Source organism: Equus caballus, chromosome 30 (genome assembly GCF_041296265.1).
Source record: "Equus caballus isolate H_3958 breed thoroughbred chromosome 30, TB-T2T, whole genome shotgun sequence".
In the NCBI taxonomy this organism is placed as follows: Eukaryota; Metazoa; Chordata; class Mammalia; order Perissodactyla; family Equidae; genus Equus; species Equus caballus.
The window spans coordinates 12,583,018-12,610,969 of NC_091713.1; the positions used below are offsets into that span (position 1 = coordinate 12,583,018).

The 27,952-nt window shown below is 39.6% G+C and overlaps 1 protein-coding gene across 1 annotated transcript in view; it reads right to left on the minus strand.

Moving 5' to 3' along the window:
* The window catches only part of FMN2 (formin 2), a 342,454-nt gene that overhangs the window by 152,312 nt on the left and 162,190 nt on the right, over nucleotides 1–27,952 (minus strand). The window contains exon 8 of the mRNA XM_023632505.2: nucleotides 17,570–17,631. Within this exon, the coding sequence (XP_023488273.2) occupies nucleotides 17,570–17,631 (62 nt within the window). The remainder of the gene's footprint in view (nucleotides 1–17,569; nucleotides 17,632–27,952) is intronic.

The window sequence follows — 27,952 nt, forward strand, 5'->3', positions numbered from 1 at the left end:
TGCGGTCTCCCTAGGTTTTAATTCGTCAGTAAACAGGAACTGGGCCCTCAGGATTGTGGTTTCTGAAATTAGGGTGTGTTTAGATTTGGAGACTGCCCCAAATTCATTCACATCTAGAAGAGAAAGCTCACTGCCAAACACATGCAATCAGGGGAGAAAAAAGATTACATTCTAAATAAGGTTTGTATAACAAGTACTTCCATCTGCTTCACAGAGATCAAATAGAACCACTTAAAACAGCCCAATGACATTTACCCATCTGGCAACAAGAAAGCGTGTATTTGTGGGAAAGGATTCAGGTTAGCCATGTTTCTTGTCCTCTGCAGATAAGTACTGGAATGCTAAATAAGGTGATGCTTTGTATACTTAATAACAAAAAAATTGAGCTTACACATTAGTTTATTTTTTATGGATAAAATTTAAATGTCCCCTCAAATACCATTATTAAACTATTAAGGCAAAATTAAGATTCTATTTCAAACACTGTTTCAGACCTGAAACTACTAATTACAGTTATACCAACACAATAAAGTCTGAAGGATTTCCAAGGAGAACCCAAGCCAAGAACAAAACGCACATTTCCTCCTGGAGACAGTTTCACATGAGCAAGACTCACACCCTGTGGAGTGACAAGTCACATGTGAATTACACACCAAATAAGAGCAAACCTCCTCAACTATCAACCTTCCGCACCACGCGTGCCAGGTATTATTGCTTCTCAGCCCTCAGTTTACCCCAGTGAGCCCACTCTGAGATAATGGGTGGGGCTCTTAGAATTTCCTCCTTCACAGAGAACACGATGTTAAACTTTACCCTTAGGAGGCGCTGGAGGGACGCTGCGAGAGGAAGGGGGCTCCTCTTCCTGATTCTGCTGTGCAGGTGTCTGCCCTTTCTCCCTCCTGCTGCACAGTTCATCAGCAGTGTGGGTGTGTGAGGACATCTGGGGCTCCTCTGCTCAAAACACAGCAGCACATCCAGAGTGTGGAGCCTCTTGGCAACCTTAGTCGTGACTTCTTCACTCCTGACGTGGACACCATGCACCTGCACCAGCCGTGGCTCACCTGTGCCCTGAGGTTTGGTTCTCGGGCTCTCTCAGCATGGACACCATACGCTCTGAGCTTCATGCCCCATGCAGCATCCTGACTCCTGCATGCCCACCCACCAGCTATGGCCCACCTGCCGCCCAGAAGTTTGTTCCCTGCTCACCCAGAGACTGGGGACCAGCTATGCCCCAGGCAAAACAGTGGGCTGCAGCCACACCTTCTCCAGGGAGATCTACACCCCAGCCTTAGGGAGACAGCTCCCCTTCCGAGATGATCCTTCCTTGGGTACTCTCCCTCAGCCCTATTATCTTTAGAAAGAGTTATCTTTACATCCTTGTACTCTCCTATCACAGGTTAATCATTCATTATAACAAACTTCCCTGTTCATGATTCCTGTCTCCTGATTGGACCCAGACTAGGCATCCAACACTCAGAGCTTCATGCCCCACTTTCTGCCCTGAGACCACTGGACTCCTATATCCAAACATCCATTTGTATGAATGAATAGACCACTCAAAGCTAACAAAACCAAAACAGAATTTTTATTTCCCCCTCCTTAACTAAAGCACTTCTACACATCAGTTAATAGCAACTACTGTTCCTATTACTCTGGCCAAAATCCTGGGGATCGGCTTTGATTCCTCTTTCTCATGGTCTGTATCAAAATCATCAGCAAATTCTATTGACCTAGTCTTCAAAATATTTCCAGAATCTGACCACTTCTCACCAGCTCCACTGCTTCTACTATAGTCCAAGCCATTATCATCTCTCACCTCCTAACGGTCTCTGCCATTCCACCTTGCCTCCCATAATCTATCCTTCAGGAGTCAAAGTGTTCCTTCCAAAACATGAATCTTCTGACCAAAACCCTGTATTACCTCCTCATTTTTCTCCCTCAATCCATCTCTGATTATCTGACCGTACAGTCAGCACTCCGTATCTTTGGGTTTGGCGTCCATGGATTCAACCAACCACAGATCGTGTACAATGGTTAAGATCCACAGTCGGTTGAATCCGTGGATGTGGAACCTGCAGAAACAGAAGGTCAAGTAAGGGAGTCGAGCATCTGCAGATTTTGGTAGCCACAGGGTGTCCTGGAACCAATCCCCTCGGACACTGAGGGACGACTATATTCCCCTACGTCACACCATTTCATTTGGCCCTTCTGCTGTTCCCTGAGTATGTCAGGCTTGCTCATATCTCAGGCAGGATGTTATCCCCAAGATATTCACGTGGCTTCTCTTCCTTATCTCCTGCTGTCCCTACTTAAAATATCAGCTTTTAAATAACAATATTTAAAATTCTACCTATTACCCTGTGTAATCTCCATTCTCCTCAGATTGATTTTTTCTTCTCCATAGCACAGGATAGTTTAAAACTGTCTATTCTAGAAAACCCTACATTTGAGGATGTTAAAATAATTATACTGACTTCTAACAACGATGGTTCACATCCAATTATTATAAGTATTCAAAAATAGTAAGAAAGTATTTTCATGTAACAATTCTTATGGTAAGAACTTTAAGTGCAAAAAAAAAAACACAAAAGGGCTATATATTCAATTATTGTGTAACAGGTAAAACAATAATGATATTAAATTAGATCTATATAATAGATATTTTCCTTGGCATTATTATATAATAGATATATTTCTGAAAGTCTGGGTTTATTTCCACTGCACTGTAGTAACATTTTCCAAACTATAAAATGTTATTGCTCTCACTACATTAATAACTTAATTGAAGGAAAGATTCAGTTTAAAAAGTGGCCCCCTGCAGATTACCATTGAATTAGGCATATATTATCACTCTGAGTAGTTTTACCTTTAATTTTAACTTAACAGTTCCCCAACTTATTTGACTATGCAACACATTTTTCACTATAGCCAACAAAAACAATAGTGTTTCACTGAATCCAGTTTGGAAAACACAATACTGGGGAATACATGTTTCCGAAAATGAATACATTTCTTTTTTCAACAAAAAACCAGATTGTATATCTCACGGTACACTAGAGAGAGTACTAAATTCACTTAAATGCTGTTTTGTTCAGAAAAGAAATGGCTGAGTACAATTATACATTTAACAGTACACTATGTTGTCCCACATACAATACAAAATTATCCTACAGACAAAAAAATCCACCTCTCAAAGGAAAACAAAATCAGCAGATGCCAACACCAAGATGACGCATATGTTCAAATTATCAGACAAGGGCTTTAAAACAGCTGTTATAGCTATGCTCCATGATGAAAAAGAAAATACATTAAAAATGAATGAAAAGAGGGGCTGGCCCCGTGGCCGAGCGGTTAAGTTCGCGCGCTCCGCTGCAGGCAGCCCAGTGTTTCGTTGGTTCGAATCCTGGGCGCGGACATGACATTGCTCATCAAACCACGCTGAGGCAGCGTCCCACATGCCACAACTAGAAGGACCCACAACAAAGAATATACAACTATGTACCGGGGGGCTTTGGGGAGAAAAAGGAAAAAATAAAATCTTTAAAAAAAAAAAAAAAAAAAATGAATGAAAAGATAAAGAATCTCAAAAATAATCACAAAAAAATAGAACTATTAAAAACAACCAAATGAAAATTCTAGGGTGGAAAATTACAATATTGGAAACAAAGCTTTTTTACTGGATGGGTTGAATAGCAGAATAAAGACGACACAGGAAGAGTCAGTGAAAAAAACAATGCCAAGACATATTATAATGTTACCATGAGAAACAGTGGAGGCCAGGGGTAAATGGAATACATTTAATATGCACAAAGAAAGACACTGTCAACTCAGATTTCTATATCCAATGAAAATATCATTTACAAATGAAGGTGAAATAAAGGCATTCACCATGAAAAGATCTGCACCCAAAGAATATAAAACACACTTCCTCAGGGTGAAGGAAAATGATACTGGAGGGAAAACTGATCTTCAAGAACAAAGGAAGAGGGAGGCATGTCAGCAAGATGGTGGAATAGGAGGTTCTGGACTCTCCTTCCCCCATGGACACATAGACTCAAAACAACACGTTTATCAGTTCACTTTGTGAGGAATCCAGAGATTGATGGGAGGCCCCTTCACCCTGGGTGAGTATGAAACAAGCCACAGTGAAACTGGTGGGACCAGCTGGGACGCCTTCTCGTCATAATCTCCACCACTGGCACAGGGCCATGCAACTGGAAGAGAACCCCCAAGAACCCAGCTTCTCCTGAGGAGTGAAGATTTTAGACTACACCTAGCACTCCAGTTTTTCTAGCTACTGCCCAAGGGTCTGGCTTCTCACTCACCTGTTTCCAAGAGCTGATAGAGCCCAACATTCACTGATCCCATGGGGGCTACAGAGAACAGAGCAACAGTTTGAAAGAGAGTACAAGCACTTGTTGTGGGTTCTCCTCCTGGTTCAGTGCACACGGAGAGGGCAGAAAAGTCCAGCTCCCAGCTTCTCTCTGAGAAGCGAAGGTGGACTGCACAGATATTACCAAAGAGACTGGCTTCTAACCTCCCTGTCTCTGACAGCTGACAGGACCTCGCATTCACTAGTGCCCTGGGGGGTTCAGGGAACAAAGCAGTGGTGAGTGAGTGTGCATGCACTCACCACAGCTCCTTTCCCTGGTCCAGAACAGAGTGGGCAGGCAATAAACTCTAGCTCCCAGCTGCCCTCTGGGGAGTGAAAGAGTTGGTCACACATATAGCATCTCAACTTCTCTGGCAGCTTCTCAAGGGACCAGCTTTCTTGCCTGTCTTGGAGGGCTGATGGGACCTGGTGGACTCTAGATATCTAGGGACCTCTGTGAACAAGAAAGCATTTTGCACTAGCATGAGGGTTTGAGAGGCACTCAGAATCTTTGAACAGGTGACTGTAAGGGTCTTCTGTACAACGCCAAGCTGTTTTGTCTAATGAACAAACACCAAATCAGAGTCAAGGAAAATGAACAAACAAGGAAATAAGTACCAAATAAAAGAAGAAGATAATTCTCCAGAAACCAACCCTAATGAAATGGAGATATGTGATTTACCTGATAGAGGATTCAAAATAACTGTCTTAAAGATGCTCATGAGGTCAGGAGAGTAATGCATGAACGAAGCAAGAATTTCAGCAATAGGACAGAAAATATTAAAAAGGACAAAACACAAATCATGGAGCTGAAGAATACCATAACTGAACCAAAAAATTCCAAAAAGGAATTCAATATCAGACTAGATCAAGCAGAAGAAAGGATCAGCAAACTTGAAAACAGGTCATTGGAAATAATCCATTAGAAGGGGCAAAAGGAAAAAAAGAATGAAAATGAGTAAAGATAACTTAAGTGACTTATTAGACCCCATAAGCAGACCAATGTAGACATTATGGGAGTCCCAGTAGTTAGAAGACAGTGAGAAAGGGGAAAAAGCTTTTTTAAAGAAACAATGGCTGAAAACTTTCCAAATCTTAGAAAGGATATGGATTTCCAGATTCATGAAGCTGAAAGGATCTCACACAAGATCCATACAAAGAAGCTTACCCTAAGACACATTATACTCAAAGTGTCAAAAGTCAAAGACAGACAGAATTTGGAAAGCAGTGAAAGAAAAGTCTCTTGTCATGAACAAGGGAATCTCCATGAGGCAATCAATCAGCAGATTTCTGAGCAGGTACCTTGTAGGCCAGGAGGGCGTGAGATGATACATTCAAAGTGCCAAAAGAAAAAGCTTGCCAGTCAAGAATGCTATACTCAACAAAACTGTCCTCCAAAGTAAAGGAGAGATAAAACTTTCCTAGACAAACAAAAGCTAAGGGAGTTTACCACCACTAGAAATATCTTACAAAAAATGCTACAGGGAGTTCTTCAACTTCAAATGAAAAGACACTACACAACAACATAGTACATAAGAATGTATAAAATTCATTGATAAAGGTAAATATATACACAATACAGAATACTGTATTACTCTATTGGTGGTGGGAAAATGACTTATTTTTATTTATTTTATTTTTTCTTTTTGGTGGAGGGAGATTTGCCCTGAGCTAACATCTGTGCCAATTTTCCTCTGTTTTGTATGTGTGTCAGCACCACAGCATGGCCGCTAACAAGTGGTGTAGGTCTGCACCGGGGAACTGAACCCGGGCCGCTGAAGCGGGGCACGCTGAACTTAACCAATAGGCCATGGGGCCAGCCTAAAATCACTTTTAATTTTAGTATAAAAGTTAAACTATGAAAGTATTAAAAATAACTACAACTAAAAATAATAATCAATGGATATACAATAGAAATATCTGTAAATTGTGGTATCAATAGCATATATCCTGGGAGGCAGGGAAGTAAAAGTGTAGAGTTTTTGTGTGCAACTGAAATTGTTATTAGCATAAAATAGACTGTAATAACTATAAGATATTTTATGTAAACACAAAGAAATACCTAAAATAGTTAGACAAAAGAAAAAGAGAAAGGAATTATAACATATGAATACAAAACAAAAAACAAACAATGAAACACCAAGGAAGACAGAAAGAGGGAAAAATACAGACAAAAGAACTACAAGACAAACAGAAAAGAGTTAACAAAATGATAATAAATACTTCCTCACCTATAATCAGTTTAAATGTAAGTGGATTAAACTCATCAATCAAAAGGCGTAGAGTGGATAAATGGCTTAAAAAACAATATCCAACTATATGCTGTGTACAAGACACTCACCTTTAGATCTAAGGACACACGTGGGCTGGAAGTAAACGGATGTAAAAAGACATTTCATGCAAATAGGAACCAAAAGAGAGCAGAGGTGGTTATAGTTATATCAGATAAAACAGACTATAAGTCAAAGACTATCATAAGAGACAAAAAAGGTCATTATACAATGATAAAAGGGTCAATTAGGAAGATATAACATTATAAATATATATAAACCCAACACCAGAGCACCTAAATATATAAAGCAAACACTGACAGATCTGAAGGGAGAAATAGACAGCAATAAAATAACAGTATGAGACTTCCACATCCCACTTTCAATAATGAATAGATCAAGTAGACAAAAAATAAACAAAGAAATACTGGACATGATTAACATCATGGACCAAATGGACCAGACATAAACAGAATTTTCAACCCCAAAACAACAGAATATATCCATTCATCTCAAGTACACACAGAACATTTTCCAGGATAGATTACATGTTAGAGCTGACAAAACAAGTGCTAACAAATTTATGAAGACTGAAATCATAGCAAGTATCTGTTCTGATTACAACAGAATGAAACTAGAAATCAATAGCAGAAGGAAAACTGGAAAACTCAGAAATAGGTGGAAATTAAGACACTTCTGAACAACCAATGGGTCAGAGAAGAAATCAAAAGGGAAATTAGAAAATAGCTTGAAAAAATGAAACTGAAAACACAACAGATCAAAACTTATGGGATGCAGAAAAAGAAGAACTAAGAGGGAAATTTATAGCAATAAACACTTACATTCAAAAAGAAGAAATAACCTAATTCTATGCCTCAAAGAACCAGAAAAAGAACAAACTAAACCCAAAGTTAGCAGAAGGAAAGAAATGATAAATATTAGAGCAGAAATAAATGAAATAGAGAATAGAAAAACAATACCAAAAAAAAAAAAAGAAAATCAATGAAACTAAGAGTTGGGTTTTTTTAAACATAAATAAAACTGACAAACCTTTAGCTAGAATAGCAATGTAAAAAACAGAGAAGACTCAAATATATAATCAGAAATGAAGAGGAGACATTATAACTGATGCCACCAAAATAAACAGGACCCTAAAAGACAACTAGGAAAAATTATAAGACAACAAAGTGGAAAATCTAGAAGAAAGGGATAAATTCCTAGGAACATACAACCTACTAACACTGAATCAAAAAAATAAAATAAAAAGTAAGTATGAACAGACCCATAACAACTAAGGAGAATGAATTAGTAATCAAAAATCTTCCAACAAATAAAAGCCCAGGACCAGATGGCTTCACTGGCAAATTCTACCAAACATTTAAAGCAGAATTAATGCCAATTCTTCTCAAATTGTTCCAAAAACCTGAAGAGAAGGAATACTTCCAAACACATTTTATGAGGCCAGTATTACCCAATACCAAAGCCAGCAAAAGACACCACAAGAAAAGAAAACTACAGGCCAATATCCCTGATGAACATTAGATGCAAAAATCCTCAACAAAATACTAGCAAACTGAATTCAACAATTTGCTAGTATTAAACAGTAAAACGATTAAAACGATCATGCACCATGACCAGGTAGGATTCATCCCTGGCATGAAGGATGTTTCAACATACGAAAATCAATTAATGTGACACGTCACACTAACAAAATAAAGGATAACATCATGTGACCACCATAATAGATGCAGAAAAAGCATTTAAAACCCAACACCCTTTCATATAAAAACACCCAATAAACTAGGAACAGAGGGAAATTACCTCAACATAATAAAGGCCATATACGACCAGCCCACAGCTAATATCACACTCAACAGTGAAAACCTGAAAGCTTTTACACTAAGATCAGGAACAACGCAATGATGCCCACTCTCACCACTTCTATTCAATACAGCCCTGGAAGTCCTAGCCAGAGCAATTAGAGAAAGGAAAAGGAAAAGGAAATGAAGGAAGGAAGGAAAAAAAGTCACCCAAATCAGAATGGAAGTAAAATTGTCTGTTTTAAAATGGTGTGATCTTATATATAGAAAACCTGACAGATTCCGCCAAAAATACGCTAGAACTAATAAATCAATTCAGTGAAGTTGCAGGACACAAAATCAACATGCAAAAAAATCAGTTGTGTTTATATATGCTAATAATGAATTATCTGAAAAGGAAATTAGGAAAACAATCCCATTTACAATAACATCAAAAAGAATAAAATACATATGCGTAAACTTAGTTAAGGAAGTGAAAGACTTGTATACCAAAAACTAAAACATATTGATTAAAGAAATTAATGATAACAGAAACAAAAAGAAGAACATTCTGTGTCCATAGATTACAAGACTTAATATTGTTGAGATGTTGACAGTACCCAAAGCAATCTACAGAGTCAGTACAAAATCTCTGGCTTTCTTTTTACAAAAATAGAAAAGACAAACCTAAAATTCATATGGAACAACAACAGACCCTAAATAGCCAAAACAATCTTGAAAAGGAAGAACAAATCTGGAGGCATCACACTTCCTGATTTCAAAATATTTTACAAAGGTACAGTAATTAAAACAGTATGGTACTGGCATAAAGACAGATATATACACAAACGGAACAGAATAGGAAGCCCAGAAATAAACCCACACATATTCAACTGGCCTTCAACAAGGGTGCCAAGAACACGCAACAGGGAAAGACAGTCTCTTCAACAAATGGTGGAAAACAGGATATGCACATGCAAAAGAATGAAATTGGACTCTTATCTTACATCATACACAAAAGACAATTCAAAATGAACTAGAGACTTAAATACAAGACCTGAAACTATAAAACTCCTAGAATAAAACACAGGGAAAAGCTTCATGAACTTCTTCTTGGCAGTGATTTCAAGGATATGACACCAAAAGCACAGACAACAAAAGCAAAAGCAGACAAGCAAGACTACAATATTTGCAAACCATGTATCTGATATGGGGTTAATTTTAAAAATATGGAAGGAACTCTGACAAACCATGTATCTGATATGGGGTTAATTTTAAAAATATGGAAGGAACTCTGACAACTCAAAAAACTAATAACCCAATTAAAAAATGGGTTAAAGACTTGAATAAACATTTCTCCAAAGAAGATATAGAAATGGCCAACAGGTATATGAAAAGATGCACAACATCACTAGTCATCAAAAAATGCAAAACCACAACGAAATACTACTCCACAGCTGTTAGAATACCTATTATCAAAAAAACAAAGACAAAAAGTTTGGCGAGGATGCGGAGAAATTGGAATCCTTGTATACTGTTGGTTGGAATGCAACATGGTGCAGCCACTATGGAAAACAGTACAGAAGTTCCTCAAAACATTAAAAATAGAACTATCATATAATCCAAGAATCTCACTTCTGGGTATTTATCCAAAAGAATTGACATTAGGTTCTCAAAAGAGATGTTGCATTCCCATGCTCACTGCAGCACTAATCACAATGGCCAAGATATGAAAATGACCTAAATGTCCATTAATGGAGGAAGGGGTAAAGAAAATATGGTATATACATACAATGCCAAATTATTCAGCCTTAAGAAGGAAGCAAATCCTGCAATATGTGACAACACGGACGAACCTTGAGGATATTATGCTAAGTTAAATAAGACTGCATAGAACAAACACTACATGCCTCTACTTACATGAATTATCTAAAATAGTCAAAATCATAAAAGAAAAATAATAGGATGGCAGTTACCAGGGGCTGGGTGGCTGGGAAATAGGGAGTTGCTAATCAACATGTATAGAAGTTCATTTTTATAAGATGAAAAAATTCTAGAGGTCTGCCATACAAGATTGTGTCTATAGGAGCTGGCCCCGTGGCCGAGTGGTTGAGTTCGCGCGCTCCGCTGCAGGCGGCCCAGTGTTTCGTTAGTTCGAATCCTGGGCGCGGACATGGCACTGCTCATCAGACCACGCTGAGGCAGCGTCCCACATGCCACAACTAGAAGAACCCACAACGAAGAATACACAACTATGTACCGGGGGGCTTTGGGAGAAAAAGGAAAAAATAAAATCTTTAAAAAAAAAAAAAAAAAAAAAGATTGTGTCTATAGATAACAATACTATATTGTACTCCTAAAAATCTGTTAAGAGGTTAGATCTCATGCTAAATGTTCTTACCATAATAGAAAAAGGAACAAAGGAAGACTTTCAGAAACGGGGACAATGTGGATAAAGATAAAAGATTATATTTAAGTTCCTTAAATATATTACTATTTCAAACAAAAATTACACTGATGTCTCATGGAGTTCTAAGTGTGTATAGATGAAGCTCATATGACAACTAAAACATTAAATATACAGGAGAGACAGTAAAACGCCCTATATGGCGTCATCAAGGTTTCTACATTTTATAATATTAACTCCATGTAAGCAGAATGTGAAAGTTTAGAAATGTATATTGTAATTCCTAGAGCAACAAGTAAAAATATGTAACACATAGAGGCATAGCTAAAAAACAACAGAAATAAAATGAGAAACAAGAGAAAAAAAATGCATTTAATTTTAAACAGGGCAGAAAGGGGAAACCAGAGGAACAAAACAGCTGAGGGACAAACAAAACTTATAGACCTAAATCCAACCATAACAATAATTACATTAAATGTTAACAATCTAAATGCTCCAAGAAGGAAGATATCATCACAGTGGATAAAAAAGCAAGACCCAAATATACACTGCCTACAAGAGATGAGTTCTAACATAAAGATGCAGGTAGGCTGCAATTACATGAATAGAATAAGAAAAGCCATTAAGTAGTAAGTATCAGAAAGTAGAATGGCTGTTTAAGTATCAGTTAAAATAAACTTCAAGACAGAGTATTACCAGCGTCAAGACAAATATTTCTTAATGATAAAAACAACATTCAACAGAAAAGACAATTCTAAATGCGCATGGACCTAATAAGAAAGGCTCAAAATACACGAAGCAGAAATGGACAGAATTAAAGGGAAAAATGGAAAACTCCACAACTGTTTTAAAATATCCTAAAATCTCTAGTGAAATCTAGCCACTGCCTGCTTCCACATCCTCTCCTCCTGCCCATTCTCTCCAGAGCTCACTTGACTCCCAAAGCACTTTCTTCTCCCTCAATTGGCTAACTCCTCTCTCATGCCTCCGAACCTTGGCACACACCATTCTCTCTCCTTAGAACATTTTCATTTTCTTTTTGGGTAACTACTTTCACTCCAAATGTCCCTTCCTCAGAGATGCTTTCCCTGTTGATTATATCTCTCTCTGAGTGTGTGTGTACATAAAAGCGAGAGAGACATCACTTACTACGTAAACTGTAGGATATCAATGCACAGAGGCTACCACTACCTAGCACTAATCTTAGCACAACGTTTGACATTCGTTAGCATTCTATAAATATTTTGAATGAAGTAGGTCATGAATGAAAGGAGGTAAGTCATTTATTTTTCTTTCTTTTTAGCATGAAGGACACCTGAACATGCTCTGAAAAAGGAGAGGTGGGAAAGAAACGGGTACAGAGTGAGAAGAGGTCACTGGCTGGAACAGAAGAAGAGGGTACAAAGGTATTCATAGAATTTCTTAGAGAGAAAGCAGCAGTGACAGATGAAGAAAAATCGGTGAATACGAATCAGATGGCTTACTCTTCATATATCTGTGAATCAGGAAGCTGGGAGTGTACAAGGGAAAGCAGCTGGAGTCACAAACAGCTGAATGTTTCACCGTGCTGAGCTTCTGTTTCAAAGAGCTCATTCATTCCTTCATTCATTCATTCCACACCATTCAGTAGCATAGAGAAGATATAAAACTTCTACTCCAGTTAGCCTGGGTTGCTGGGCTGCCTTACCTGATACACTGTGAATGAAAACTGGTAGCTAGAATCCCAGGCCCCTTGGGAATAGTAAACATATTCATTCCATGTAGTTAAACTGCAACTTCTTGAATGCCCTTGTGTGATTTGGGTGAGAGAGGACGGATAGGGTATGTAAAGGCATGTTCACGTCGTGCTGAAATGAAACTGTGGCCTATTTTAATCGAGCCATGGTACAGTTGTAAAGTCTGGGGCGAGTCTGTAGGAAGTGGGAAGGACTCCTGCCAAGGTACACCACAGATGTGCACTCATACAGCACGCTGCCTTATTTTTATCAGTCATGTGTAAACACACAGGCCATTAGCAACTGAAAAACATGGAAAAATTTGTTCTGCATTGTGCACTAAAAAATAAACTACAAGTGGTTCCACATCTTGGGTTCATCTTAGGTTCACTGAAGTATGTATCATCTAGTATCAACTGAGAAGAGAAAGCTCAAGCATCTTGTCAGTCCACTGGACATTCAAAGGTTCAAGGTAATCTGGGAAAAAGAGAGTTTCTCTAGCAACTCCAAGAGCTCCTGAGGCAAGAATCTCTGAAATCACATCAAGAAGAAGGAAACAAACAGGTTCAGTTTGCCCCCAAAACAGAATGTCACTATCTGAATCTAAACTATTATTTGAACATCACACATAATCTGATGAATCATTTCTTGGCTAGTAATGGTTAACTTTACTCATAGTTATCACTTCTGAATCTCTAAAGCAATATTTCTGAAATTATTTTTAAGAAAGCTACATCACTTTTTACACTATTTCAAAAAAGCACAGCATTTCAAATAGAGTAATATTCACAATTTTCACCTCCCTCAATTATAAAACCACACCAAGAGCAAAAACAGAACTATTCTCAGGTCATTCTTTAATTAATTAGTAATAATTATGAATATTATATACAAATCATTATGCTAAACATGGAAGATAAAAATCCTACTAATAAGAAATTTATAGTTAAGTTGAAAGATAAGAGATATGCACATATAATGACAATATGAAGCAAAAAGAAGTAAGTGTCCAAGGAAAGGAAGCAAGCAAGCACTACAAGATTTCAAAGAAGTCCTCACTATAAAGGACATTATTGGAACAAATGGCAAAACTTGACTGAGCTCTGAGGATTAGACGGTAGTAATAGATCAGTGTTAATTTTATGATGTCAATGGTTGTATTATGGTTAAGTGTGTGCTTGTTTGTAAATTACCCTCAATCCTAATCCAGTCTTAGAGACAATCATTTGCAGTTTGACAATCACAGTTCTTTGAGATTCTATGTCCGCATTTATTTTTATTTTAAAAAAAAGCATAATGGTATTGAATGGTCTAGAAAACTCTTTTTACATTCGATGGTGACAAAAAGTTCATGCTGTTGTTATGAATTATCAGAAACCCTATTTAGATATGAGGAAACTGATACCAAAGAACAAAATAACTTATCAAAAGCATGTGTCTATTAAACTGTGGTGCTGGAAGCTGAACAAAGCTCTTCTGGCTTTTTTATCCCATGCTCTTCCCACCACATAGCGCTGTCTCAGCTCCTCCTGAAGGGCTCTGCTCAGCTGTCACTGTGAGTCAGGAAATTCTGTGCTGAAGAGCACAGTCCATAGAGGAGGTGACGGGGTGTCAACCCAGCTCTGAGCTGTGAGAACACGTCTCAGTTTCCTCTTTTCACAAAAGGATTAGACAACAATAGCACTCCTCACAAGTCCGAGGGGAAGCACGGAGAGGATGAAAATGAATTCATACCTACAAAGCACTGAGAATGTGCATGGGCGCACAAGAAACATTAAATTATTATCATCTCTACAAATTCAGATACCCTGATCTATAAACGATCACAGCTCTTTTAGGAACTTAAAACAACGGGAATGAAGAAATTTGAACAAATGCATTTTTTACTAATAGGAAATATGTATTTCAATTCTCTCTTAATTTAGGGGGAGTTCCTTGCTTTGTTAGAGGACTATTCATCAACTCACAGCGGAAGACTTCATCTCCCACTGTTATGCTTATCACCCAAAAAAATCACAGATTTTGCCTCAGCATTTATCCTTAGAAAACTCAAGAGCCTTATGTGCAAACAGGTCCCTAGGAGCCTGTCCTTAACGATCTAGAATTCTTAAAATAGGTAAACATTTTAAATTCTCCTTCACCCTATTCAAAGTGTCAATTGTTATGCTTATCATCACTTTTGATACATAGCAGGTTACAATAAATGATGCCTGGGCTACCGGACCCCATTGGAACGAACTACTAATTATTTTGCACATGAAATCTTAAGTTATTACCAAGAAGTGTGGGAATTAATAAAAGAAACCTTAACTAAATTGGAGTTGTCGGGAAGGCCTGTAGGGGGAGCTCTCAGGGCCTGTCACACATCATCAGTTACACCAAACAGAAAGAGATGGACATTTGGATCTTGGACAGGAAGTAAAACTACTTTACTACTAAAGGAAGACTTCTCTCCCCACCTGGCAACAGCCCAGCCAACGAGAAATGCCACAGCCCAGCCAAGGAGAAACGCCACAGCTCAGCCAACGAGAAGCCATTGGCGCTCTGAACTCTTACTTTCCCCCACTGAGTTTCATTTAGAGCAGCCTCTCTCTATTCCCCTTTTCTCTTTAAAGGCAGCTCCCCTCCTTTCTTTTCCAGATTAGCCCATGGTGTACCCATAGCATGCACATCCACACATCCCAAATTGCAATTCTTTGGGCTATTTCCAAATAAACTCATTTTGAGATAAAATAAGAGGCAAATTTGTTATTAAGTTGATAGAAGTAAAAATAGCACAAATAAGTGTTCAATATAGATCCTTATCCACAATGGGTATCAATCATTCCGAATAGGCAAAAAGTATCTGAAAACTATAGATTCATTAATTCATGTAAACATTCACTTAACATCTACTGAATACTTCCTATGTGCCCAACACTACCAAATTCTAAGTGCTGGGGAATATTGCCATGGATAAAACAAACATTTCTGCCTTCTTTGGACTTGTACTTTAGTGGATATGAATCAGGAATTAGCATGAGTTCTACTTGTATAAAAGGTACATACAATTATCTATCATTCATAATGGATTCTTTAAGTTCCTCTACTGAAGATGGCTATCAAGAAATCTAGCCTATTATTACCTGAACTAATATTACTGTGAACCACCTCCACCAAAAAATTGTTCTCCTGACACAATGAAAGCCTGACCCATCAAAGTTTAACAACATCAAGAATATAAAGAAAACCACAAATTTAACTAGTGCCGGCTAGTACTTGGTTCCACTTTCATGGAGTATGACAATAAGAAATTCTGGGTAGCTATCTAGTCTGTCCAGAGTCAGAAACTTATACTCTATGAAATTAATTTACTTTGAAAGGCTAAAAACTTCCAAATAAAATATTCTAAATCACTGTAAAATAAATTTCCATCATAAATATGGCCGTCCCCGATGTTGTATATTTTTTCTGTATATGTTTCTGCATATGGATATACTAGGTGAAAATAAGCCATTCATGTGTCTTCATGTAATATACATACACACAAATGGACACACACATACATATATTATGTAATCCATAAACACATGTATAATGTATACACAAGATAAACAGTTCCACATACACCGACATCTCACATCATTACGATCTGTTGAAGAAATTACTTTCCCTGGTATTTCCTCATTTCTCCCATATGGCTCTTCTGGTTGGGAAAGGGTTGGGAAGAAAGATTCAAGAGAAATGAAACCTCTACCTTTAAATGGTTATGTTTTAAATATCTATTTCACTGGGACACTAATATACTAAATACATAATTTATTTTCTCCAGTTTTCCATCTTGTACAGAGAACCACATAATAAACATTCAAACCTTCCCTCTCAGTCCTCATTAGCGACTTAGTGGAACTGAGTGCCTGTGCTCACAATGCCGACTGGGTACCGACTCTACACCTGATGGATAGATTCCTGCGAGGCGTCATGAGAAATATTCTCTCTTACAAAGGTCTCAGTCTCACAGGGCACACCACATACACACAGGTTTAAAAAGTACCAAATTCCAGAGTGGACAAGCAGGTCAAACACACTGTCCTCGAGGGGGTGCTCAGGGAAGAGACAGTCTGCATCCACCACATACGTCTCCCAGAGCCAGAAATTCTTTGATGTGGCACAGAAAAGTCAAAGACTAACTAAGGCCACACCTCAAAGAGCACAGATGTTTAAATATCAGGCAGATCAGAAGCAAGTGCAGAAACAAAATGAAAAAAGAACCCAAACATATTAGAGAAAAAACAGGGCCACAGTGAGGTTTTCTCCAAGATATCATGAAAAGCACTGAAAAGAGAATTGCTTTCTTACTGTGTGGGTCAACGCTATTTAATACCATGCCCCAGATGAAACCATTTCACACACCACTGCACACTGCGCTTCCCAAGGGCACGGACCACACCACACTATGGTCACTCTCCTCTAGCACCTTACTCCCTTTTCCTGCCAACTTCTTAAGGAAAAGTGCTCCTAGATGAAGGCCTGAATGGCCTGCCACTTAGTGAAGTCAACTATGGCAGTTTAGAGAAATGGAGCCAGAAGGAATTAAAACCCAGTGACATCACCACATTACCTGTGTGACCTTGAGTGAGTCATTTAACCTCTCCATATCTAAGTTTCCTGACAGGTAGAATGGAGATAATAATAGCTTCCACGTGAGGATTAAATGAGTTGGTGTATAGAACAACACTCCACTCACATTAACCTCCACATAAGTACTGACTGTATTTCAAAAGAAGGAACATGGATGACCTCACATGCAACATGTTTTGAATCACAATCTTTAAAACTATGAGACCACACATTTGTTCTATATGTTCCTAGAAAGTATTGTAACAAATCCATACTTACATAAATTCAGCACTTCCAGATCCAATCTCCTCAGAGGACATTAAAGCAACAGGCATAGCTGTGTTGTACATTGACAAGTATTGTGTATGTATTATATACTTGCATATAAAATTCCTTCTATTACTCACATTCTCATAGAGAGCTTGAAGGGTCTCCAGGTCAACCACAGAATTGTCCAAGTTCACAACAGCTGCGGAAAAAAGACAAAAGAAAGAATATAAATTGCCATAAGCCAGCCGTGAAAAAACGTTTGACCATCTCAAACACTAGTGACCACCTCCAGCATGGTGCTCACGAGCCAGCAGGCAGAGGGTGCAGGGGCTCCACCTTCAATGCATCCACTTGCCCCACTACCAAGATGGCGCCCTAGGAAGCTTACTGGAGCCAGTGGCCAGTGTTAAAGCTCTCGCTTGCTCCACAGATGCGCAGTTCCATGAATATGGCCCAAAGGTCAAAGAGAAACTGTGAGTCTGTCTTTCATGGCCCAACTGAATAAATCTGAAAAATCTGCTTAATGCCAGAAAAATAGGCAAATCACTCATGTTATTGCCACATCCTAGTTTTATATCCATAAATGCTCATGTCCGCCAATTTATCTAAAGACACTTGACAAAGGCTAAATCTAGTCACTAACCTGGTGGATTTAGTATAATAACAGGAAATGCATCTATCGTTTCAACTCCTTAAAGTGCTATAATCTAGGGACAATTCTTTGATTATGGTGTTATTAGCACAGATGCATCCTTAGAAATCCATCCATAATATACAAACTAACCATGCTCAAACAACAAAGAGGGAGAACGGATAATCGAAAACTGGCAATATCTTCTCAAATGCATTTCTTGGCCCAGGAAATGTACTGAATTCTGGAGCCGGTGTGTTTTATTACTTAGTTTGGCATAGGTTAGTCAAAGCATTCTGCATTACCCACGTGCATGTCAGCTAGAAATGAGATGAATTTGCCCCGAACAGATTTCTGCCAAGTAGCCAGTAGGATTAAAGATTTCTGGGAGAATATCACAAAGTAGATAACCACAAATTGGCTAGATTTATTTTGATAATTGAGGCACTTTACGATGTCTTTTTTTCAACACAAAGTACACGAGACATTTTCTAGTCGACTCTGGCAAAATCCCAAGAAAGAATCAGGAAAGATGAGCAAAATGGAGGCAAAAGATGGACAGGAAATCTAACTCGGATAATTTAGCATTTCTACTTGAAGATGGGAACAGAGCTCAGATTCACCAACAAATATTATACCAAGTAGAATATGATACTTCCGCCCTAATAATATTCCACTATCTCAAAAACAAAATTAGGTCTCAAATATAAATCTAAGGATCTGATTCAGATTCATAGACAAATCTTTTTACTCCTTAACCATGTAAGGCAAACATATCACAAACCGTTTAATGTTTCACAGTACTAAAAGCATAGCCTGACTCACTCTGACTATATTTCAAAAATTAATTAAAAGAGATTAACAAATGATTTCCACTGGAGGTAATATGGCTATAAATAATGTAACAAAACGCATAAAACCAAAATAAAGATAGCAAATTCATGTATGGAATTACCCTCTATACATTTGTGCAGAGTCTAGCCCTTAAAGAAAATCTTACAATGAACCCAAAGGTCTCTGACTTCGAATTCATTAGCTAATAATCCAGTATTTCTACATTCCTCTGATGACACAGCGAGAAATTGATTGGAAAACTATGAAGGAAATGCCAGTAGTCAACTTAGTGTAAGATTTCATTCTCAGAACAAGGAAAAGAAACACAATAAAATCATTCATGCTCAAGTCAAAGCTCATAAAAGACACAATTGCCCTCTGACTTTATCCATCATTTTAAAACATAATATTATTTCTACAAGTTTTCCCAACACGAAACTTTACTTGTGAACATACTGCGGTTTCTTATCTTTTTATCTCATCAACGTCAGCTCCTAAAGAATATCTTAATAAATGTCATACAATCCTAAGCAAGTCCTCAAAACGTCTTAATCTATAAAATCTCATTTTTTAATCATCCACAGAAATCTTCAACAGAAAGCAACACTATTACTACGCCTCCACACAATTTCCTCTTAATCGGATTCACAGTTAAGAGATGCTAACACAATGCAGTGGGAATCCGCGGTTTTGAGGGAATAATACAGTCATGCTTCAGTAGCTGAAAAGAAAGGAAGATTAGATCCTGGCAGACAGAGGGATGCAATGACAGGAGTTCTAGATAAGAAATAGAAGTAGAAGATGTAAGTGGGGAAAGGTTAAGCCTATTGAGGGGCAACATTTCCTCAATTTGAAACGCACATTTCAACATTTCAGACGCCAGAACTGAGACTAAAATTCATATACTACCAAATTTCTAGTAGTGTTTTCTATCGCTCCCTCCCTTAAAATCTGTGATGAGATTGACAGTGCATTTTCAGCAAAGGATCTGGCGCGTGGTTGGTTAATGTCATTTCCCATGCCAGCTCTCACAAAAGTTCAACTCCTCTGGTTCTAATAACCCTTATTATCTAACCCAAAGTCAAACGTTTCTTTTTCTTCTATTTTTGTCCCAGTGCCCTCATGTACCAAAAAGAACAAATGCAACTGCATTTGTGACGGGCTGGCACCTTCCGTCTGAACGATGACTATCAGAACTAAATGTACATCCCGACAGACAGCTCTTGGGTGTTGTCCATACACTCTGCCTTCTCCGCTCAGCTTTGAAACTAATAAGCATGAGACTCAGATTTCAGAACATAAATAAATCCAAAGTTTGTAAGAATATTCAGTGATCAATCTTTAATTCAGATTACTTTATTCTCTAATACTCAACTAAGTGCGAATGTGATTTACACTTCAGGTTAGAGGCCAAATATTTCACACGCATTTCCTCCTCTTTGTTCTGGACCTTCAGGAACACCCATCATTGTCTGGGACTCATCACATTCCCACCCATCCATTCCCCTGCAGGCCTGTAAAGCAGTTTTAATTACTTTCCCATAAAATAGATATAAATAAATGTTACTTCAAATTTAACCAAGCAGCATCTGTTCTGTTTTTACGTGGAAGGGTGCAAGGACTGAGGAGATGTTAAGAGGAAACTCTGGTCTTCTTTGCACATTAAAAGATTATTCATTTATTTATAAAGTATGCTAACTTTCCAGGATTAAAACACAGAGAGATTTTTACTAGTCTCTTTAAACAACCGTAAACGACCATGTGTTAAGAATCCTCCAGGCCAAAATGGATAGCAACTTTATTTTTAAAGCTTTAAATTTTATAAAATGCCAATGACGTGATAAAGCAGAACACAGAACTCTTTCTGGCTTTTCTACCAACAGGCTGTGTGTCTTTGATCAAGATATAAGCTTCTCTGAGGCTTAATCAAGCGGGATAATAACTTTGTAGCACATATTTATCATGTGGAGAAAATGGTTTTTTAGTAAGAAGGATAATTCAAGAAGTCTTGAAACAATATATGTAATTAATTTTAAAATGTAAATTATCTGTGAACACGTTGGTTAGAAACTAGAGACAGAGCTGGGAATGTGCTAGATTAAAATTAGGTTCAAGATTAAATATTTGCTTTCAATAATTAAAAGTTGGGACCACAAATAGTTCTTTTCTTCATAAACTCCATTGGGACGCGCTCACTGAAACCCAATACCCTTTTAAGCCATGTCGTTGCAAAATGAAGAATGAAATAGCCTATTTTAGAAGTCAAATAGTCAATTTAATTTAACCTAAGATATTAAAAATGTCTCAAAATGTCCAATCAGGAAAAAAAAAATCTACTTTCTTTTGATTTTAAGATATTGTATTTCATAAAAAGAATTACAAAAAGAGCAACTCAAAACGACCAAGGATTACAGCTCCAACGTAGGAAATGTTTGTGTGCTGGACACATGACATTGTGTACACGTGTATATGAGCAGGTGACAATCATATGTCTAGATCACATTCCCTGGACACATGGTCTTTGCTGCTAACGTGTTCTGCATAGCCGCCTTCTACGACACCAGACACATGGGTCATGTTTCTCGTTCTAACTTACCACAACATTAGATAACCCACAGACTAGAGCGTAAGGCAACATCCCTGTCTGAACGTGTGCAGGATAAAAAGAATCCTGTCTCCACTTTCAGTCACAGAATGGCACAGAAGGAAAAGGGCCATATTTTAAGAGCTTGTGTTAAAAGAAACTCATGTAAAACAAAACAAAAGTTCACAAAACATTATTAGCCCCGTTTATAAATGTTTCAAGTGTTTTGAGTAGCCAGACAAAGTAGTTCACTTTATTGGTATAATTCAATATGATGTGATCAGCCCCATTCAATGCGACAGTCTGAGCCACGGAACACTGTTAGTGCCTGCCTTACTCCAATCTTGATTTCCTTGTTAGTCTGGGGTCTCCTGGAAGGGACAAGAGTAGTGCTCTTGATGGCCTCTTCTCACCCTCAGCTCTGAACACTATCCCCGCCACTGTGGTCTCCTGCCTTAATCCCCCCTCCCTCCAATATGATCTGCTAAAGTGGAGGCAGAGACCCCCAAAAGAAAACCTCACAGTGTTTATTACCAGGTGTATTTGTTATCCATTTCCGCAGAGCAAAATGCACTAAAGCTTAGGGACTTAAAACAACAAACACAAATTATCTCACAGGTTCTGTGGGTCAGCAATCAGCTGGAGTCTAGCCAGGCATCTTTGCCTCATGGACTCTCACCGGCCTGCAGTCACGGTGTTGGCTGGGCTGCGGTCTCACCTGAAGGCTCCACAGGAGGATCCGTGCCCCATCTCACGTGGTTGTTGCCCGAATTCAGTTCCTCAGACCAAGGGCCTCAGCTCTTCACTGGCTGTTGGCTGGAAGCCTGCCTCAGTTTCTCCCTGGATGAGTCTCTCCATAGAGCAGCCCACGACAAGGCAGCTGGTTTCCCTCAGACTGAGAGAGGGCCATGCAAGACAGGGCCACCTTCCCTTTGTAACCTACTCTGGGAAGCGACATCCCACCACCTCTGTCATAGCCTATTCATCCTGAGTCTCTAGGTCCAGCCCACATACAAGGGGAGGAGATCACACACGAGTGTGACTACCAGGGGGCGGGGACCTTTGCAGGCCCTCCGAGAGGCTGCCCACCACGCCAGGTGGCTAACTCGTGGCTGTTTCTTCCTTGGACTTGAACTCTCCACTTGTGGCTCTCCATTGCCCTCTCCCATTTATTAATTTCACTGCTGTTTTCACCTCCCTATTAGGCTCCAAGTTCACAGAGGACACGGGAGGCATCACAACTCAGTGGCAAGATGCAATGCACTGGTCGAGAAAGCTGCCTTCCTGCATCCGTGAGGCATATCACGTGAGCTGAGCCTCCTAAACTCCAGGAGAGAGCCCTCTCCAGGGCACAGGAGAGGAGATCTACAGAGACCCAGAGACACGAGACGCCAGGGACAGACCCTGCCCTCGACAGTTCCGTGGTCAGCCTGAGTCACTGCTGTGTCCTTCTCTGTATCTAGATGAACCTAGCACAGAAGAGGGTTGGGAAAACATGCCCGTTGAATGTTGAAAGGCTGAAATAGGCTGAGGTTAGTAATTCCCGAAAATTAACTAACTTCACCGGATAAAGTGAGTATTCCTCGAGAGAACCTGATTGTCCTTTCATTAACAATGAAATTCACTCTAGCTGACTTCAGAGTTCAAAACATAAAATATACAGACCATAATATGTAATGCCAAATCGCCATCTGACAAACAGCACTGGACGGCAATGGGACACAGCGGGCTCTGGAGTCAAACCGGCTCCACCACTTATTACCTGCATAACTAGAGACTCAATTTTCTCATCTGCAAAATGGGCCTAATAAGAGCACCCATCCTATAGGGTTCTTGCAGGAGATTAAATTATACAAGTAAGACACCCAGAAGCAGTGCCAGGCACAGGGCACACACTCAAAAAACGTTGGTGGTCATTGTTATCATTATTCTGGCCCCTTTAACATTCCTATACAGAAAATAGTTTACTAATATCTTTCCAAATCAGTATCGTGGAGAGATTTTAGACAAACTAGGTTGAAAACATTCTCAGCAAAAAGGAAAATGACAGTTTCAGTCGTACTGACAGAATCCTGGGAAGTCAAACAAGCCCCACGTCAAAACCCTCGACACTGATCTTGGGGAAGGCAGGCGGGAAGGGAGCAGAGCCAGCAGAAGCTCCAACACCATGTGAGTGCAAATCACCCCATGTTCACAGTTCACGCCCTCTTCTCACTGACAGTCAAGAAGAGTGTGAGGGCTTCGAGAAACCTTCTTCACCCCACGTGGAATTCAGAAGCCACAGGAAAAGCTAAGATGAAGTCAGCCTCGCAAACTGCTGAGAAGCAAAGATCTTTGTTGGAGTAGAAACGCATCTTAAGTAACAGATCAGAAGCATCTCGTATTTAAAATAGTTCCAGGCTCATCATCATACCCTAGCCACCAGGAACCAAAATTCCCTGAGAGAGCTCTTTCAGGAATTGCAAGCAGCTTGTTGTTATATTTTAAAATCAGGGGAAAGGATATATATGAAGTTAATTTCTACTTCACTGCATACTTCAGGGAAATAGAAAATCTCACCTTTTGAGGGGAAGTAGTTCCTATGCAATTTATCTGACAATATTTCTCTCTTTTGTAAGTGCAATATAAAACACTTGGGGATCTGCAGCCACGTAAGCTTCCCCATCTAGAGGAGCTCACAACACGGGGAAGTGAAAAGACAGCAACAAATTATTACACTCCACTGTGAGCGCCAAGTAGAGCTCGTACAAATGGGAGACACGAAAAATAGAATCGTCACCTGGCAAACTCCTCAGAGTAACAGACAGATTGAAAGTTAATGAATAATTGATGGTCTAAATCCTAATAGCATCATCTGACATTCAAACGCTTTGTTTTATCTGAACTGTAACGCCTGTATTTTGATGAGAAGCATCTTTGGTTAAGATGGCACAGCCAACACATGCGTCCTGTTCTGCTCGCTCCTAAAGTTCCACTAAAGCAAAAGGAAAGAGATTTTTTTTTAAGATACACTCATAAGGACTGAAAGAAACAAGAGATGACAGCAACAAAACATGGAAGCTAATTGTACCTGATGGAGCAGACCAGAAAGTGATGAATCCACAGCTGTCAGTGGGAATGCTGAGAACAGACCCAGAAGGCCAACGAGATGGCAGCACCAGAGACCAATCCGACTGAGGGTAAAGGGTGAGTCCCAGAAATAAGGAACACTGGGTGAATGGTGTCAGTCAGTTACATCTCCAGTCCAAAAACGCCCTCCCCAGCTCCGTCAGGCATATTCTCTTGAGAAATTAAAACAGTCTGTGCAAAGAGATGGCAAGCGCAGTTGCAGGCCAGGGCACCATAAACACAGGGACCATCTGCAGCACTGCATGTGGAATACAGAACCCCCAAACGCCAGGCAGCCTTCTTCTCCAATTTGGGGCCCAGAACACTGCCAGACAGACCCTCCCTCTCCCAGGCCAGACACTGGAAGTCTGGGGCATCTCACCACCCAAGAGAAGGAACAGAAGCTAAAGCTTTCGGTGGCTGCCCAAGGAGTAATGTACTCAGATAACGTTCCAGTGAACTCAAGGCCAACAGCCGTGCAGGGGGCTCACAAGCTTCTCACCCGCTTCCCCCGCCCACTTTTAAGCTCGGACAGCCAAGGACAAACTCATCTGCAGGATGCTTCCAGCACGGACGCTAGAGACCAAAAACAGGGAGAAGCCAAGACAAAACTAAAACGCCCCCATATACTCCAAAGGCTTGCCTGTACTTGCTGTTCCCACGTTCTTCTCTGCCCTCTACTTCCTAATCCTACCTCATTCAGCTTTTGCTCTGATTACTGAGTCACCGGCAACTTCGAGCCTGTGAATTGCACCTTTCCTAGCTCCCGCAGCATCTGATACGGTTAACCGTTCCTTCCTCCTGATAAGTCCCGCTCCCAGGACGCCCCCCCGCCCCAGCCCCCGGCCTCTTCCTCCTACTTGTAATGCTCCCCACTCCTGTCTCCTTCGCTGGCCCCTTCTCTCCCCAGCCTCTTATTTTTGGCAGATCCCAGGGCTCGATCAACATCCCTCTTCTCCCCTCTCCCTACACTCACCCCTTGGTGGTCTCCTCCAGTCTCTCGGCCTTAATCTAATAATAGAAGTATTTCCCTCTTCTTACCCAACTACATTTGTGGTTGCCTCTGGGTTTCACAAAACCAAACAATATAATGTTGGGGCACACTTACATAGGTGGGCGAGAAACGGCAAGTGATTAACACAAACTGAGGACAGATTGGGGAGGGACGGAGATTTTTAAAAAGAGTATCTGTATTCTGGTGGAATTAAAGAGAAATAAGAGCTGAATTCCAAAATCTTTGATTTATTAGAAAGTGAAATGAAGGACACAGGGACTAGATGAGGGGAACAATGCCATTCATTCATGTTTGTTTAGAACTTAGTCCTCCCTCCAGGTTAAAAGTTTGGTTCATTTTAGGCTAATGTAGGGAGGGATGTCAGCCATTTAGAGTGTGGTGATGAAGATATTTGAAATATGAATCAATTCTTGACAATTAGCCACTTGACAATATGGCAAAAGTGTTAAATATATTTGTACTAGTTAAAAATTGTTTTCAGTTGCAAAAAGAATACCTGACTAAATAATGACAAACAAAATTGAGATATGTTGGTATTGACTCAGGGGCTAAAAAAAAAGGTGAGGGCCAGAAATTTTTAATGGTCTTTAAATGTCTTTTCCTCATGTGGAAAAATAGCTGCCACAGCTCCATCCATCACTTTCGCATTCAAGGCAAAATGGAGGAGGAAAAAGGAAAGCAACAAGAAGGTATGTGCAATGCCTATTAATTATGAATTCTTAGCAGACTTCTACTTATTTCTCACTGGCCAGAATAGTTTCCCATGGTCACCTAGAATCGAGGAGAAGCTGAAAAGTGTGGATAACGTGGACAAACAGCTGTCTCTAACAAAATAGCAATTTCAAGCTCCAGCCTAAGTAATCTGTAAAACACTCCCTAACTACCAAGGTTCATAATGACCTCCCTGACCTCTTGCTTCCACCCTTTAGCATAAATACAAGTCACGGGACACATTTCTGACTTTCCTTCTTTTGTATGTATGTGCCCCGCCCTTCCAAGGAGATTTTAAAGAGCCTTGTATCAGGGACCTTATCTTAGATATCATCAGCCCACACCAGGTTGTTCCATGTATAGGAGAAAACTGAAAAAGCTTACAGTGCAAAAAACAAAAGTCATTACTGCACCTTCAGAGAGAAGCCGTAAGAGCTAAGCTTAAGAAACAGACGGTACAAGCCATGTGTTTGCATACCGGTCCCATAAACTGAAGGCAGCCACACCTGAGAAAGCAAACGCCAAATGCTAGCACAGGCAGCAACATCTGCTGCCAACAGCACTACAAGCATAACTGTCGATGTGATGATGAAGGAGAAACTGAGGCAGGAAGAGTGCGAGAGAGATTTCTAGAGGAAGGGGGCTCCTCTTCCTCCTTCACATGTGCAGCCTGTGGTGGATGCAAACGGTCAGTTTTCACTCACTCAGGAGCTTCTAGTACTGCCTTAATTGTCCTGCCAGGAAGATACACAAAGGAAAAAGAAGGGAAAAATCAGCTTGGTAGAAATGCCTAGAATTATTATCCCTAAATTTGTATTTAAAACTCAACAAAGCATAGAAACCCTTGCTAGTGCCTGTCACTGTGCAAGCTGACGACAATGGAGTCCAGAATCGTGGACAGCATTCCTTCGTGGGGAGCACTACTGCATTAATCCCCGCCTGAAAATCCACACACCTGGGGGGTTACTTTAAAAACTGTCAAAATGTATCACTTCACAAAGATTTCCTAGAGATGCACTCATGCAATTTTTAAAATTTTGTTTGATTTTGCTCGGCTTAACCAAACACATCCAACAATTTATTGAAACTAACATTCCTCAGAGGAAGACACTTGGTACTGTATTCATCTGAATATTTCACTTGATAATAAAATGCAACCAGATTTGCGTTCTTTACACATCCGACCATCAACCGTGCTCGAGCACCTGGGAGCGCAGGCCTGTCCCACACACGCACACACGGCACGCCCGCACCGTGGGAAACCTGCTAGAATACATGATGCTGCCGTTTTTAAAACACGTGGGAACACGCGAGCTCTTGAATGATACTCCAAGTAACTCTGTATTATCTAAAGACCACAATAAATTAAATGGCAAATATACCAAGAGCATTCTTTTTTTTATTCCAAATTAAAATGGTGGCATTCCATTCCTTATATTCATAAGATTTCTCAATTTTATTATTGCCCTTCCTGTTCAAGTCCTCAGCAGATATGAACGTATTTACTAGGAAGTTTTAATTTGCCAAAACAGTGACTTAAAAGTCTTGGATTGCACCAACATGACTTGAAACCTCAAACCTCGTGATTTGGATTCAGACCTGAATTAAAAGCATGGCCCCGTGACTTACCAGTTGTG